The sequence below is a fragment of the Symphodus melops genome (genome assembly GCF_947650265.1).
Source record: "Symphodus melops genome assembly, chromosome: 6".
Classification (NCBI taxonomy): domain Eukaryota; kingdom Metazoa; phylum Chordata; class Actinopteri; order Labriformes; family Labridae; genus Symphodus; species Symphodus melops.
The window spans coordinates 3,109,264-3,126,431 of record NC_136696.1 but is presented as its reverse complement, the minus strand read 5'-3'; the positions used below and the strand labels follow the sequence as shown (position 1 = coordinate 3,126,431).

The following is a 17,168-nucleotide window of genomic DNA, read 5'->3' as shown; positions in this document are numbered from 1 at the left end:
AGGAGCCAAGGCCAAGGACATTCTCCGCTGAGTGGGACTGTGTTTTTGCAATACTATCAGCGAACTTTGAGAGACACCAAGGCTGTCTCCACAGCGCACTTAGTGTTTTCCGCCGGTTATCGCGAGTGAGAACATCCTGACCTGAGCGAGCCCGGAGAAGCCAGGCACACACGCACACACAAACATATGATGCATATCTCCCGCACACACCGTCTTCCACCCTTACACAATGTGCTACTGTATGTATGTGTCAAGGGCAATGTTTTTTCCCTGCATTCAACCTGTGCCTCCCTTCAGAGGCACAGAATGGAAGTAGTGTTTTTTATGCCTCCCCTCCCCTGCATCCTACCTGTAACACACCCTCCCCCTTACCCTTCCCAAGGTTTGAGATGAAGCCAAATAAGCGCATGAATGTAACGCTGCATAACCGGTCTCTTGTACCAACCTTGAATTTCCTTCGGGATCAATAAAGTATCTACAGTTGTGCTCATAAGTATTCATACCCCTTGCATCGTTTTGCTATTGCTTGTGTATTTCTTTGCTAAATTCATTTATTCTCCAACTAATTACATAAAAAGGTTGAAATAGGCTTTCACAAATATAACATATGTCTTGCTGACAAATTTCATTCTTATTTCAGCTTTATTTAACAAATTGGCAAAAAATGTCATGTTCAGAAGTATTCATACCCCTGTTTCTAACATGATTTAATACTTAATGGCATAGCCTTTATTTGCTATTACAGATTCAAGACGTCTCCTGTAGTTTACTACGAGGTTCTGGCATGTTTCCACTGGGATTTTGGCCCACTCCTCCTTTGAAATTCTCTCCAGGTCCTGAAAATTGGTTGGTTTTCTTGCTTTGACCTTCATCTTGAGTTGCCTCCACAGATTTTCGATAGGGTTGAGGTCGGGGCTTTGGCTTGGCCATTTCAAAACATTGATTGTGTTGTCCTCAAACCATTTCTTGACCATTTTGGCGATATGTTTGGGGTCATTATCCAGTTAGAAGATCCATTGTGGCCCCAGACCAAGCTTTGCCGCTGACTGTCGGATGTTCTCTTGGAGGGTACTGATGTACTGTTCCTTCCTCATGATGCCATGCACCTTAACGAGGTTACCGGTCCCACTCGCTGAGAAACAGCCCCACAGCATTATGCTTCCTCCTCCATGCTTGACAGTTGGCACTGTGTTGTTTGGTTTGAAAGCTTCACCCTTCTTTCGCCAAACATAAGCGACATCTCTGTGCCCAAAGAGCTCTATCTTTACCTCATCTGACCATAGAACCGACAACCAAAAGGCCTCTTCTTCATTCAGGTGACCTTTGGCGAAGTCAAGACGCGATCTTGTGTGGTTAGGCTTGAGCAATGGAGTCTTCCGTGGTCGGCGTCCATGGAGTCCTGCCCTGTTCAATGTCCTCTGGAGTGTTTGTCTGGAGATACTGGTTCCTTTGTCACTGACACCCTGCAACATCTCCTTGGTGGTGATTCGTGGGTTGATGGTGGCGGCCCGAACCAATTTTCTGGCAAGTCTGTCTGACACTTTGGGCTTCCTTCCAGGTCTTTTAAGGTTCTTCACTGTGTTGAATGCCTTAAACTTCTTATCAATACTCTGGACTGTGGCTGCATGGACTTGAAAACACTTGGATATTGCTTTGTAACCCAAACCTTCCTTGTGCGCCTCCACAATACGGGATCTTAGGTCCTCACTCAGTTCTTTCTGCTTGACCATGGTGTCGAGTCTGGCATTGATGATGAACTGACAGTGGACTCACCAATACTCCTTAATTTATAGGGCCAGTGAACTTTCTGGCAACCAATATTCACTTTCAATTGTTAATTAATTAATTGGACACACCTATGAAGTGAAAAAGTACCTGAACCAGGAAAAATATTTACCTTTGTACTTCAGAAGGACAAGGGTATGAATACATTTGAACAGGGGTGAAAATAGAAATACTATAACAAATGACATAATCCTCATCAGCCCATTTAAAATGTGTTCTGGATTGTTGTGTAACAACTGTGTCTCCCTTAGTATAGGTGTATCCGCAATATCCAAGCTTAATTGTAGAAAAGAATTGAGAATTAGTTAATTTTAGTATGGGTATGAATACTTATGAGCACAACTGTATCTATCTATCTATCTATCTAACAACAAGGCGATCAAAAAAGGGCATTACGAGTTAGTTCAAACATCTAAAGCCAGATGTGTCCGATCGTTAAGAAGACCTTTAAAAACATTCAAGGAAACCAGGCCCGCAGATCTGGCTTCCAGGAGGAGGGAGCAGCGTACTCCAACAGGAAGGAGACTCAAGCCTCAGTTAGCTTCCTGGCCGATGATAAATTTAACAACAAAAAATCATCGGCCAATCTTTTCACCACATACAGGCCAACGTAGCAACTCGCTAACGTTTCATCGCAGCTGCTGCACACCCTGTTCATCCCTTACTCATTTTATGCTCCACCCGGTTTGACTCCATGTATCAAGTGAGATCATTGATGGTTTTGGTTTTCAGATTTACTGAAAATGTCTTGCTTGCATTGAAGTAGATCAATCGGGAAGGGGGAGGGTTATCGATTATCAGTAAACTTTAAGACTTGTGACCTGAACCCTTAAAAGAGAATCTACAGACCCAGACCCAACGACACAATCGGGCTCAAGGCCGCTGTCAAAGGTCAGGACTCCAGCGCCCTGTCATCTGCTGTGTTTTATTAGATGTAGGATGAAATCAGCCGTGTAAAGGATGCTTCTTTCTGCTTGAAAGCTTCACAGAGAGGCTGATTATTTGTCTCCAGCAGGACTTTACGCCTGCCAACAGAGCCAAAACCACAGGTCAACTTACTGTGGTGTAACTGTGCTCGATTAGCCAGCTAACTCGTGTGACCTGAACCCCCTTTGACAATCAACGGAGCTGAGACAGCCAACAATACAGACGAGCTGAAGGATCCTATCAAGGATCCACACCATGCCGCCATGCGTCATGCAAACAGACCCCCGACTAGAGTGTGTAAATAAACACACACTTTTCAGAAGGGTCCACACCTGTTTTATAAATCCTATATTTGGAAGGTCCGACGGGATTTTGTAACATTTTTAAGATCCTGAGTTTTCATGAGCTGTAAACCGTAAAAACTGAGATTAAAACTAAAACAAAGTCTTGAAATATTTCACTTTATATCTCATGAATCCAAAATACATGGAAGCTTTTACTTTTTTTTAAATTAAAAAATGCCTTTTTTTTCCACATTTTAATATGAGCTACAGCTATGAACTCTACTCAATCACAAGTGTGAGAAAAGGGATGGATTGTAAATTTCCCCCGTGATTTTATCCATTGTTTTTTTTCTGTAGTGGGTCAGCATAGGACAGATTATAAGTAGAACAGAGGAAAGGAGACAGGACATGTGTGGAGGAGACAGAGGTGTAGACATTCATCAGAAGGCGAGAGGTGAAGCTGTAGTCGATGTGTTGAGTGGTGAACATGAGGCTCCTGCTCTACTCAGCTCAACCTTTATTATATGTCACTTTGAGACTTTGTGCTTTTAGCAAACACCTGCTGTCACAAACACTCTGAAACACAGTACATGTTCGTACCTCCACATAAGACCTGGTCCATGCATTGGTGAGCTGGTTGACGTCGACCTCCCCCGCCGAGACTCTCTGCAGGGCCAGCTCTGCCTCTCTGTCGTAATCCAGGATGGTCTCCATCTCGATGAAGTTAGAAAGCGAGTGTTTTAGCTCTGCATGAAGAGATGCACACAAACGAGGGGAACAAAAAGTCACGTCAAGAATTTTAATTCTGCACAAGCTAGGAGTGTTTAGTGCTGTCCCACTTTCAAATCATCAAGTGCCGGACGCCGGTGACCCAGTGCTTAGTTCGCACGCCCCACGTACAGAGGCTTTAATCCTCAGAGCGAGCAGGCGGGTCAAAGTCTGACCAGTGGCTCTGCCACATGTCACCCCTCACTCTCTCTCTCTCTCTCTCTCCTTGATTTCTCACTCTATCCACTCTGTCCTCTCTCACAGCAAAATAACCCAAGGCTTCAACGTTGACTGCTCGCAGCAGATCCAGGAATCAGCAGACTTTTCCTGTGGGACTTACCCAGAGTTCATTGCAAACGTGGTGAAGTGAAGGACGTGACGGTCCAGCCTCTCACCAGGCGTAAACAAATGTTTAAAGTATATGTATAATGAAGCAGTATTTAATAACGTTTGAAAACAAGTCACTGCATTTCATCAAAGCAAGCATGGACGTGATGGAAGTGACGGCTTGTTCCCTTTGTGGTTATTTATAGCACGTTTGAAGAGTTTCAGCGTAAAACAACACAGTATGAATATTTCTGTTTTTGTCAGACTTTTGATGATGTTCTGAAACATAGAAGCACTGTTATTAAAGAAAGTAAAGCATAGTGTATGTGGGGTTTTTGTTTTCTTATACTGTTGGTTAAAGGTGCATCCTGTTTCTAGGCAACGTGTGATGTCATGATGATGGGTCCCAGCACTTACATACTAACATGCACTGCAGACCTCTGTGAGGGTCCAGAGGGAGAGGAGATCAGATCAGTACCTTTCTCTATCATGCAGTAAATCAGTTTGAATAAAGTTTGCTCGATGGTTGGCGTTTAATAATAATAATAATACATTTCATTTGAAGCGCCTTTCAGGTCACTCAAGGACACTGTACACTACATAAAAATACACATTAATAAAGTGAACTAAAATCAGAAAAAAATCAATCGAACAGGAAACAAAACAGAAGTAAGGTCTGTAGATACGAGCTCTAAAAGTCGAGAAGGGGATGCAAAGTTAACGTAGAAAGGAACATCGCCTGCCAGCTGTTTAACAAAACAAACACCAGTCCTGTAACTTTACGTGACCTTCTTTCACCGAGGAGCAGCAACCTCACCGTGTTCGATGTAGCAGGGGATTTTATGCAGCAGCATCAGGCGTCCGTGAAGGTCGCTGATGTTCTCCTGTACGGGAAACTGCAGCGGCACTTTGAGGACACAGTTGTGTTTCCCCGCCTTGAACTCAAACACAAACTCCTTCCCGGTGGTAGGGTTGACTTTGCCTTTATTCTTCTTCATAGCTGCAGCTGGAAAACAGGTGACACGGTAAAATATCCAACAATTAGTTTACCGTTTAATTGAGTCAAATATCTCAGACATTTTACAGATTAACAAAAAAATATGACAATGATATTATACAGCATATATAAGAAATGCTGTAAGATGTATGCACCAACAAACTACCTGCAGCCAGGTTTCATTAGTGTAATGTAGTCTATGATTAGAGCCTTTAAATGATACTGCAGTGTACATCTGTGGACAGACTATTAGAAGGCAAGCATATAGAGACTTCAAGTAGCGTGAGAGAGATAAAGAGGTTTAAGAGATACGCTACGTACGATACGACGCACTTTATTGTCTCCTTGGGAAGGATTTTGTCTCAAAGAGCTGCAAACACTGTGCTGCCTCCACAGAATAATCAAGAAATAAAAACAACACCATCCACATGTAAACAGAAAAACACATCACAGTGCACACCAAAAAACACAACGGCACATATTGAACATTCACATATTGTATCAACGTCTGACAATATAACACGATAGAAGAGTAAAGATATGAACACAGCCCTGCAGCTTTAAAACATATTATTCAAATTATTCTGGAAATTAAATCATTTTTAGTCCTGTCCCACATCAGATGTAGTTTGTTACCAGCCTGGGTACCGATGATGGATGCACTGATGCATGAGTATCGGCTGATATCCACCCTGACATCAGCACATGGGTTCATAATGTGGCATGAACCGATTATTAGCTGATGTTTATTTGTTTAATGCTGCTGACATCTGCACCTGTAGTGCACCTAACTACTGACTCAGAGAAGAGGAAGTTACCTTTTGAACAAACTCTGACTTGTTTTTTTTTATTGTCAAACATGAGAGAAAAGGTCGCATTGTGTGAAAGAAACATCAAACATCTGGATCAGCTGAAAGGTGATTTTAAAACATCTGTATGTGCCCTGATTATCCCAGTCCGATGCATCTCTAGCACAGATTCCTCTTCTAACTGTGCATGGTGTTTTCTCGTGTCTGGACCTTTAACCCGTAGCAGAGAGTGTATTGAGCTATATTGAAAGTTCATCTGTTCGCCTGTAGAGCCACCATGAAGCAAACAGAGATCGTTTCAATAACGACACAACAGTGACACGAAAACTTCATGAATGTCATTTTAAAATAACTAGCAAAAAGCCAAATATCATCCAAATCATCTCCTGCTTCTTTAACATGCAGAGCTGTTAGCTTTAGCAACAGAGCTAACATTAGTGAGCAAAGATTAAAGACAATCAGAGACAGTCCCTCTGCTGAGGACATGTCACACCGAGTCCCCGCTGTTTTCTCCACATGATGTTGATCTTTTAAAGGTGTGTGTGTTTACCTGCAGGTTTCACGGTGTGTCCTGGTGCAGAGGATGCAGCAGACTGTTTGGGTCGGTCAGCTGACTCCTCACATGGAGACAGTACAAACACTTTCGTCACTCTGCAGGATCAGCTGTGTGTCCACATGTTTGACACTGTGAGGATGGAGCATGTCTCTGGAAGCATTGCACATAAGGAAACAAACATCATGTATATTTGTTTGTTCAGTCCTTCACGCATTGAGCAGAATCACAGAGTGACGAATCTGCAGCTCTTGAAGCTGAAGTTACATGAACGTTGGCTCATCGTGGGTTTTTTCTTTATGCAGTAGCGCCCCCTGCTGGTCAAAATGTTTGGTTTATAGTGATGGATGAAGTTCACTTAAGAGCCCCTCAAGTCCCCAAAAGTTACACAATCACTTGTGCACATAAAATAAATCAGATTAGTGAAGGCCTATTGCTGTGTAATGACTTATTGAAACTTATTTAGACTTTTTAAATTGACTTTTACTTGCATATTATTTCTACGGCATATTTCTCACACGTCGTGTTTTTTTATTTATTTACTTTATTATGTCAGTTTATGTGGTTGGTGCATAAATAAGCTATCTGAATACACTTGCTGTTAATCCTTCCCTCATCCAAAATAAACCAGTAAAGAAATAAACCAGTAAATAAATGGCACATGCATACTGTAAACAAGACAGTAAAGTACCCATCACACAAAACATGGTTCATCTAACATTTCCTTTCAGATTTAAATAACCTTAAATCGGTCAACATCCTAGATGTGTGAGGTTTAAAAGAAGCCCATCTTTTTTAATACAACTTTTGATTCATATAAATGTTATCAGCAATGTTGTTTATACTGTGTATGTCTTACTTGTTTAACTTAAATCAAGTCACCTTAAGTTCCAGTTTCTTGTTACTTCCTTCAGTGGTGTTATTTTTGGAAACCAGAATACCTTTGGGAAGTGTTCCCGTAAGACCATTTTATTTTTCTGAACAGAAATACTCACAGTGTGATAGTTTATGTTTTATGTATCATTCTTAGCTTTGCCTTCTTCAATTCATATATAGGTTCATATTGAATGTATTGCTTATGATTGTAAATTGGTTTATTTAGGTGGAGATTAACTTTTAAATATGATTCTTTTTAATTTAATTTTGTAAGGAATATGTTATCTGTTTGATCATGGTGTGGCCCCCAGGAAGAATAGCTGAGGCCATGTGCTAAAGATAAAGGGGATTTGAGTAAACAACAAATAACAGACTGTAAATTAAAATATATACAGTGCTTCTTAACTGGTGGGTCTGGACCCAGAGGTGGCTAGAAAAAAAACTGTTGACTAAACTTGTTGTCTGTGCAGCGTTTTTAGACATGAAACATTTGATAAAGTTAAGAAACTTTATCAAATGTTTTGTACAGACTGAGGTCGAAACTGCATTTAACATTCAAAACTACTTTTTCAGTAAATAAATCTGATTGGGAGAAAACTATCTGAACAATTTTTCACAGTGGAAGGTGTTGGGTCCTCCTGTGCATCTTTATAAACTATGGTCCTCCTGAGGCTAGACGAGCTGAGACCCACTGGTCCATCGTATGGTACGGATGGATGGACGTGTGCACACGCACTCGTAAACGCGTGCGTGTTTTCTTCAAGTTTGATTAGTAAGGGAGCGTATAAAAGCAGCCGCACCGAATAATTCCGAATATTTGTTTCTATTTTTGCAGTTTAAAAATAATTTAAAAATACTTTGATGAATTAAAATGCCTACTTTTTATCATACATTAATTAATTGATCTTTTTTAATTGGTTTTGTATTTCTTTTTAAAGGATCTTCTTAGTCCCACGCTTTCAAATCGGTGTGAGTACTTGCAGACGGTCCCTCACATTTCAACCGTCCCGTCATACCTCGCGTGGCCAACGGCTCTCCTCTGCTTGCTCATTGAATCCGGCAGCTCGGTTCAGGTCGATTCAGAGACATATATTCGTTCAAACCGGGTCAGAGTCGCTCGTTTTAGCAGCTCCTCACAGCCACACGCTCCCCCCGGTTTTCTGTGTGTCTGGCTGCGGCGGTGGAGCGTGCTTTCCTGGGCTCGTTTGGTCGTCGAGGGGGGGGGAAGTACGGAGGAGCTGGTCCAGATAGCAGCGATGATGGAGCTGGAGACGACCAGTAACAGAGCCGAACTGGGAGCTATTGGGGACGCGCTGCAGCCACAGACTCCCAGCAGGCACGAAAAGAGCCTGGGACTGCTTACTACCAAGTTTGTGACTCTCCTGCAGGAGGCGAAGGACGGAGTGCTGGATCTGAAGGCGGTGAGCGAGGCGGCCGAGCCTTTGTTGTTAGCTAGCACATGTCAGTTGGAGTCGTTAGGTTTCATGTATATTAGCTAGCCTGTTAGCCTAGCCTAGCATAGTCGAGTGACAGGCTAATTTGAATGAGTGCTGATTTTTAAAGCTCTTTAACTTAAAAAAACCCTCCACTTTAAGATCGTGTCATGTTATATAAAATAGGACACATCGGGGTTACAAACTGATCTTTTGGGGGGACACTAGTCAACTTTTCAGACTCTGCCCCCCACCCCTCCTGCAGACTCCCAACTTGATAAAAAAGTGGGTCAGCTTTTGTCGTTCCCATTCAGAGCTGACGCTTCTGCATCTTCACACATGAACAATTACTCCTGATTGATGCTCTTTGTTCCCTAACGACATCCCTGTCAGTCTTTGATTGTTTCATATATAAAGGGAAGCCTTTAAAGGAGCAGTGCGGGATGTTTCAGGAACATCTGTGTGACTCTGAGGTAGCTGATCTGATCCACAGACCTGGCACTGTTGATTTTGTATAACCTTATGGGCAAGCATTATGCGCCTCCTGATCTGTTGAGGGGTCTTGCTCAACGGTACCTCGGTAGTACTCTGAAAGTGACATGGTAAGTCCCTGGACCAGGACTTGAACTAGGAGGCAACCCTCACAAGTCCCCAACTCAAGTCCCTACAGATGTGGAAACTGACTCCCCAAAACTACAACAACAACATTTTTGTGCACGATTAAATTTAGGATTTTTTAAAATATGTTGATCTGTGCTTGTTTGTTCAATTCAAACATGCAGAGAAAGACTTTCTAAAACTCTGTCATGCATGTTGTTTATTTCAACCAGATGGCAGTTTGACCAGCCATGCATTACTTTATAAGATAGAGCAACGTTCCTCTTTGACAGCGACTGATTACACTCAGTACTGAACATTCATGCCTTTTCCTTTTTTCACCTGTCTACACACGGCATATTAAATAATGAAAGCAGTTCACACCCAGACATATCTCCCTTTCAAAGAAACATCTGTCCCTAATAGATTACGATTAACCCTGTGGCTTAATCTCCTTTTGCCAGATGTTAGTTCAAATGTTTGGAGGAAGTCTGTTTTCGTTTTTTCTTTTTTCACAAGTGTTTAAGAAAAGGATGTTATATGAACTGTGTAACGATACAATATATTGTTTGATTGCTGTCATTTAGCTGACCTGTGTTGCACTCTCAGGCCTCTTATCAGCAGCAGCCACATGGTTGTCATACATTCGATAAACACCAAGCGGCCGGGCCGGAAAGGACGTTTTTTCAGACTCTCTGGTACTCCATGATGGGTCGTAAAATATCTGGGTTCACTTACAGTGCGTGTTGGCTTCACACCAGTTGTCACAGACATGTTGGGGCTGTCTTTGTCTGTCTTATTAGCTCAGAAGCACCAATACTCTCTGTCGTAGTTACATTGCTTTTGCCCTTTCTTTTAGGCGGCAGACACCTTGGCAGTGAGGCAGAAACGACGAATCTATGACATCACTAATGTTTTGGAGGGAATTGGACTTATAGAGAAGAAATCAAAGAACAGCATCCAGTGGAAGTAAGTCAAAGGTTATGCTTTATCTGTTTTCACAGTTTCCTCTCGTGAAGAAGGGAAAATGTGCTTTTCAATGGGTTTTTTTTTTAAACTACATAATCACATTAGATACATGTATGAGAAAAGGGCAGAGTTCTTGAAAGGAATCATACTTAGTGTGTCCTGCAAATACTTGGCATTCCTACTAATTGTCTAAATGGCACAAATACATTCTTAACTTCCCAGAAACAAAGTCTGCTCACTAAAAAGCTCCTTTTTATTTATTAAATGACGGTTCGAGCCAACATGCTCACCACTTGAGGCCAATCAATTTTTGTTTCCTAGCATGGCATCAACATTTCAAAGTCTGAAATCGTCATTAAGCACGCTCATTATAACGCTGTGATTGTTTTTCTCCGTCATAACAGCAGAGCAGTTACTCTTAAATAGAAATGTGTACACATACAGCCCTAAGTGGCTTGATGTGAACTTGTGCTCAGGATGAATGTGTCCTTTGTTCAGACCTGGTGAAGGGTGCTGCTCTGTGTTTGTTGCATTAATAAATGTCGAGACAGATTTGTATGCAAGTAAGAACTTGTTTGTATTTGCTACATACCTCGACTATTTGACTTTTGATGTTACCGTTAAATCCCAGTAAAGGTGACTTCATCGGCGGTGCAGCTCAACCCTCCTGAGGACGTAAAGAGAAAATCAGTTTGAGATGCTCTTAAAATGTGAAAGTTGTCTTTACTTTCTGCTGTGGAAAAACCAAAAACGGCTTTATAGTTAGGTTAACAGCTCAACATTTTGCAGGTGTTACAAACCACATCCAGAAAATTGTGTCATAACTGTTTCCTTTTATTTGAAGCGTCCTTGTTTTTGCAGTTGGTGTTTTTTATCTTCTCAGTGTCCCAGTAAGAATGACAGTGTGTATCATACAAGGAGCCTGAAACTCACACTGCTCTATAGATTCAAACATCTCTTCATACATTTCCGAACGTGTGATCTGAAAAAAAAATAAAAAAGGTTTAGTGTGTTTGGTTCTTCCTACACAGCAGTCTTCAGTACTGTACATTTTTGTTAAACCAGAAACTCATCATGAATCTTGAACCTGCATGAAACAACACAGCGTGTGCTCACGAGAGTGTGAGGCTGCCTTTACTCACTGCCTCCACGTAGTGATGTTTTTCTCCTTTGTTTTTAGGGGTGTGGGTCCAGGCTGTAACACCAGAGAGATTGCTGATAAGCTGATTGATCTGAAGGCCGAGCTGGATGACCTGGCTCTCAGGGAACACGAGCTGGACCAGCAGAAGGTCTGGGTTCAGCAGAGCATCAAGAATGTCACGGACGACTCCAACAACAGCCCATATCCTTCACAGCGTGTTGTCAGGGGAATGTATAGGTGACATTAAACTATCAGAAATGTATCCCATGGTCATTACCAGTGTAAAGCCTCTGCACTGCAAAGTGAATTATTTATCTTTGAAGGTGATCTTTGGTGACTTGGAGAGTCTGAGAAAATAACCCTGATGTTGTCGTCATTAGGGCAACAAACAGGGCGGGACTAATGACGGCTGTATTCATATTTATTTGAATTGTGTTTCGTGACCAGGTGCAACCTTCAGTCTTGAAAAAAGGAAGCCAATGTGAAAGACTCCAGGAACCCTGACATGTTTAAATAAGTTTTTACAGCCTAAAAACCTGTTTGAACTCAGCCTTTGTTATTTATCTTTTGTATATTTACTTTTTTTTGATTTAGCTATTTTCTGGGATTTTTTGCCGTTGAAGTTGTTGTGGCACGTTTCCTCTTGATTGATCCTTAACACATTGCACTGTAGCGTATGTAAAACATGAAGACCTCTGTGGAGCTTTCAAAGGTATTCATCCCGACTGCTCAGCATGTAAAGATTTGATTCTCTTAAACACAGTTTCCATCGCTCATCACTTTCTTGTCCTTCCTCCTCAGGGGACACGCTCCTCGCAATCCGAGCTCCCATTGGTACACAACTCGAGGTCCCCGTACCTGCAGCGGTGAGTCAGGTGTGGTTTGTCTTCCTACGTGTGTTCTGATTGTCTCATGTCTTAAACATAATGTCTTTCCTACCCAGGTCCTCAACGGACAGAGGAAGTACCAGATCCGTCTCAAGAGTTCATCTGGTCCCATTGAGGTTCTGCTTGTCAACAAGGACCCGTCCAGTGCCTCCCCTGTTGTATTACCTGTCCCTCCTCCTGATGACGTCCTTCAAAGCCTCCCAGCACCGACGCCTACCTCTCAGCTGCCCGCTGCCTCCCTCCAGGTCAGCACGCACACACACACACACACACACACGCTTTCTTTATGTATCGGTTCTATACATGTCTTCATCTGCTTTCGGCATCATACTGTGTTTCTACTTTTAGTACTTCTATCTCTTGAAAGTAATTGTCCACTTTTTCATTTTCTGTCCTTCATCTTTGCATTGCTCAGGTGCCCAAAGCATCTCCAGCAGGTTCTATAAAACCTGTTTCTGCCGCAGCTTCAGCCCCAGCAGCCAACCAGACAGCCTCAGTGCCAGGTAGGACAAGACAATAAGGCACACGGCGTTAAATCTCAAATGTCTCCACAGTGTATCTAATGTGCTGTCATTTAAGGAGAACCAACATTGTTTTTTATCTACAGAAGTGACGAGCACCACGCCACTTACCCCAACAACAGACACCCCCGGTCTCACCCAGCAGCTACAGTCCTCCGCCTCGTTGGATGGATCGGTGTCCTCTTCTGCCTCAGCAGTATTTGAGCCAATTAAATCAGATCCCTCTGAATGTGAGTTTTACATGTTCTCCCTCTCTCTCTCTCTCTCTGTCTGTGGGAGAAAAAAGCTTTCAAAGATGGAGACGTTGAGGTGGGGGTGGAGATTATGAATAAAGCCCTGTTTCCACCGAGCGGTTCAGTTCCGTTCGTCTCGTTACGGCACACATTTTGTGGTGTTTCTATAGAGCCGGGAAAGATCCCAGAATTACCGTATCCGTAATTCGATCCGTACCGTCCTACTTTTTGGGACCCTTCTGTTGGGGTACCAAGAATATCGATATGAACCTAAAAGGTGGAGCTAAACACTGCAGTCCGTTGGTTGAAAGAATCGTCACTTCCTGTGTGACAGCGGCAAACCCAACCCCGCTGTGTTTAAATGCACAGCCGACTGTTTATTCATGTGTATTTCTCCTCACGGCACAGAAACAAAGCTTGATTGTGTTTTGTAATAAAGAGTCACATGTCAGTGACAGAGGAGATGAACTGATGGATGTCTTCAATCGTTGGTTTTATTTGTGTCGCATTTTTCTCCTTTGGTGAATTTATTAACGGGTTAGCCTATTAGCGATTAGCTGCTATGATGGGATGCTGTTATGTAGCTGACGCGGCTATCGGCATCCGGCTTACACGCCGCCTACCAAACAGGGCACGGTTGGCTGTGGAAACACAAACAGGATCAGGCTTTACCGAACCAAAGCAAACTGTACTGATCCGTACCGGACCTCTTGTTGGAAACAGGGCTATATTATTCAGTAGGTGTTGAATCTTATCGTTCCTGAAACTTTGTAGCTATTCTCAGCTGATGTTGGACTGTGAGATGTCCAACAAGGATACTTAGTGAAATTCAATCCTTCAAAATGTGTTGACTGTGAAGCAGAAGTGATGCTGTTTGTTTTTCCTTTTAGTGTTGGACTTTCCCAAAGAGCTCTCGGACATGTTCGATCCAACAAAAGGTACTTTGGAGAGTCACAAAACAAGCTTCTTCTTTTGTGCTTTGCTTTATAGCTCTCCTGCAGAGTAACCCCGGTGTCTTTTCTCTCCCTCTGACAGAGATGATGAGTGGAGACCTGTTGGAGGACTTGATGTCATCAGAAGGTACGTTTAAAAACGCACCTGCTTAACACCTGACACGAGAACAAGTACAGACAGCAAATTAAATCAATTAAAGGTCACATATTCTCCTCTTCTTCAGTTTAAATAAGTCTGAGAGGTCCCCAAAACGTGTGTAAATGGTCTTGTTGTAAATCCACTCTGATCCTGTATTTGATCATGCCTATAACCCCCACCTTTAAATATGTAAATGAGCTGTGTCTGACCACGCCCCCTCTCTGGAAGGGCTCGGGTGTACTCGCTGCTTTCTGGCTCCATGTCCTATTGTTTACGGTGAGAAGGCAGACTCAGAGGGCAGAACAAACACCTAGCTGTGGGAGTGTCACCCACCTGGGGGAGGGGCTACTGCCCCTTGTGATGTCATGAAGGGAAAATCTCTAAACGGCCTGTTTGAGCACACATTTTCTGAAAAGTGGAGCAGGCAGAAGACAGAAAGGATGGAGTTTTCTCATCATTTGGGGGGGTTTGTAGACAGACTAGAGACACAAGTGTTATACCATGCTGGAAAAATTGACCAACCTAGTGCTCTATGGAGAGGACCGTAGGAACATTTAATCCCTCTTGTGATTGTGGAAACTCATCCCAGGCAGAATGTTACACAAAACTGTGTTGACACATTTAATTGCTGGATTTGTTTGCGTCTGAGAAGAGGAGGTGAAAGACAAACACTGAAGGAATTCTGTCCTTAAGAGACCCTTGTGACGCAGCTAAAACTGGCCACGTTTACAATTTTGACTCCTGTTAGGGTTTTTTGAAGGATAAGAATTATTCACAATAAGGCGAGCAGCTGACCTGATTGACAGGCAGGGGGCGCTGTAACTATACGTCAGGAGGCTTAAAATCCTCCTCAGCTCCAGCTCTCTGCATGTCGTTAGGTTGACTTAAAGTTAAGGCTGAGACAGGACTTCAGTGTCTCCTGCAGCAACAAAGAGGTGACATCGCTCATTTAAACAAAAACATTTAAAGTCTTTGGATGAAACTTGTAAGGGCCCAAACATCGATGGTTGTACATCCTGGTTCTCAGCGCCTCCTTTTTTAGGTTGTATTTGATCTGAACTCAACTTGTGCGACTTTTGAAACAGCCTGCATGCCTCACCTCTCTTTCTCTCACCCTCAGTGTTCTCGCCTCTCCTCCGCCTGTCACCTCCACCCAGCGACCACGACTACATCTACAACCTGGATGAAACGGAAGGCCTGTGCGACCTCTTCGACGTCCCCATTCTCAACCTCTGACCCCTGATGCCGTCGTCAGAAGTGGGAGACAGTTTCCCATCATGCTAAATCCACCTTCAGTTTCTCCAAGATGTCCCCCCCCCCCTCAGTGACGGTGAAGCTGAGAGGAGGAGCGAAGCCAACAAGATCTGACCAGTGCTCGAGACACGTCGTGCACTGACGCCGTGAGCTCAGGCTGACGGGATGGCTTCGTAAGAAATACACGCAAACAAAAACAATTAACCTTCTGCTTTCCCAGGAAAATGATTCCAGGATAATGAACGAATGTTTATATTTTTGGACTGTTATGAGTGATAAAACATGTTTGTGTATGAGTGAAACTGTGTGGACATACTTTAAATGAGTGTGTGTGTGTGTGTGCGTGCGTGTGTCTGAGTTCTGTATCTCAAAGAAAAACCCAGAAGCCCTTTCTCCTGTCAGGTAATGAGTCATAGTGGACAAACAGAGTTCAGCCTCCATCTCCCAAGAATCGAGTCCAAACACAGCTGGTTAAATATGCACTGTCCTCGTGTACATAGAGAGTATATATTTTGTAATACCAGCGCACCAACCTATTGTGTAAAGATGAACTACATTTGTACTGCATGCAGGGCGACAGTTTGCAAACACACAAAGGTACCAGACGCAAATGAGCATGCTTTATGTGCTTTGTTGATTGTCTCTGAATCAACGGAGCATTTCAGTTTGTTTCAAATCAAACCTTTCAGTGACTGCGCCGTCTTTGTGTGCCGCTCGGAGACACGGGAGCGTACTGACGGATTACTGACGACGAGAATACGCTTTGTGACATGAAGAGGAGGGGGTCGCATCTCATGAGTCAAACTATTCTCAGACGCTTGTCAGAATGAAGTAGCACCTTTCCCTGGTTCAACATCCACACTTCTGCACTGAGAGGTTTGGTCCCTAAAATATAAAAAAATAAGCTCGCTTTCGCCTTCATTTTGCCTCTGGACTTTTGGACTTTGCCTTTTTTATGTACGGCCTGTGATTTTATATAATTTAACTGTGTACGTCGGATGGAATCGCTTCTTCTTCCCCTCTCCAGATTGACTTCTGTGTAGTTTCCATTATTATGTATGTTTATTAAAACCATTGTACCCAGTTCATTTGTATGTAAACGACATGTATGTATTTGGGGTGCATTTATTTACTGATGCAGTGAATATAGTCCCCATGTCATGATCAATTCTCCTTTGAATGTCTCATTCAGTCATTTCTCTGCAGACGACAGGTGAGATTCAGGTCAGGATGAGTTCTCGCTCGTTGGACAGAATAATATCCACATGATCCATATTCCCGCAGTGCTTTCTGTGTCCTGTTTGGCCCTGGATTACACATGAATCCATGTACTGAGTATATCCCTCTGTCTCCCGCTTGTATAGAATAGCATTTATTTTTTATACCTGATGGATATATTATTACTTGCGACTAATTTGGGGCTTAAACACTTCATCTTTTAAAGAATTTATCCGCCTAGCTTTGTGCTTTATGAAAACCTCCTGTCTCATCGTTGCACTTTACATCACTGTGAAGCGATTGGTTGCTCCTCATCCACTCGTGGTCGATCGTTGTGTTTGTACGGTGTTGTGAGTTTGTCTTAATCCTTTTCACAGAGCAGCAGGAGGAGGAGGAGGAGGGGAATGCGACTGAATCCCATGGACTGTTGCTTTTTCAATGTTGCTAAGCTGTAGTCGCATCATATGACACAAAATAAACACTTTGGTATTCTTCGA

The 17,168-nt window shown here is 42.8% G+C and overlaps 2 protein-coding genes across 2 annotated transcripts in view; one reads left to right on the top strand and one right to left on the bottom strand.

Moving 5' to 3' along the window:
* The window catches only part of ferry3 (FERRY endosomal RAB5 effector complex subunit 3), a 21,529-nt gene extending 13,096 nt beyond the window's left edge, over positions 1 to 8,433 (bottom strand). The window contains exons 1-4 of the mRNA XM_079346030.1: positions 8,343 to 8,433; positions 6,448 to 6,603; positions 4,909 to 5,097; positions 3,597 to 3,742 (exon numbers count right to left, since the gene is read on the bottom strand). Of these exons, the coding sequence (XP_079202156.1) occupies positions 3,597 to 3,742; positions 4,909 to 5,089 (327 nt within the window). The 5' untranslated portion in view covers positions 5,090 to 5,097; positions 6,448 to 6,603; positions 8,343 to 8,433. The remainder of the gene's footprint in view (positions 1 to 3,596; positions 3,743 to 4,908; positions 5,098 to 6,447; positions 6,604 to 8,342) is intronic.
* On the top strand, positions 8,350 to 17,168 carry e2f4 (E2F transcription factor 4). The gene is made up of 11 exons (XM_079346035.1): positions 8,350 to 8,747; positions 10,216 to 10,325; positions 11,506 to 11,667; positions 12,135 to 12,178; positions 12,268 to 12,332; positions 12,410 to 12,598; positions 12,769 to 12,856; positions 12,961 to 13,104; positions 13,998 to 14,045; positions 14,143 to 14,187; positions 15,320 to 17,168. The coding sequence occupies exons 1-11, from the start codon at positions 8,583 to 8,585 to the stop codon at positions 15,433 to 15,435; spliced, it is 1,176 nt and encodes a 391-aa protein (XP_079202161.1). The 5' UTR covers positions 8,350 to 8,582; the 3' UTR covers positions 15,436 to 17,168.

What these genes read in the sequence shown, in the direction of transcription:
- e2f4 (XM_079346035.1), top strand. Translation starts at nt 8,583, where the DNA reads ATGATGGAGCTGGAGACGACCAGTAACAGAGCCGAACTGGGAGCTATT. An exon ending in AGGTCCCCGTACCTGCAGCG is followed by an intron (nt 12,333 to 12,409) that starts GTGAGTCAGGTG and finishes TTTCCTACCCAG; the next exon opens with GTCCTCAACGGACAGAGGAA. An exon ending in GGACTTGATGTCATCAGAAG is followed by an intron (nt 14,188 to 15,319) that starts GTACGTTTAAAA and finishes TCTCACCCTCAG; the next exon opens with TGTTCTCGCCTCTCCTCCGC.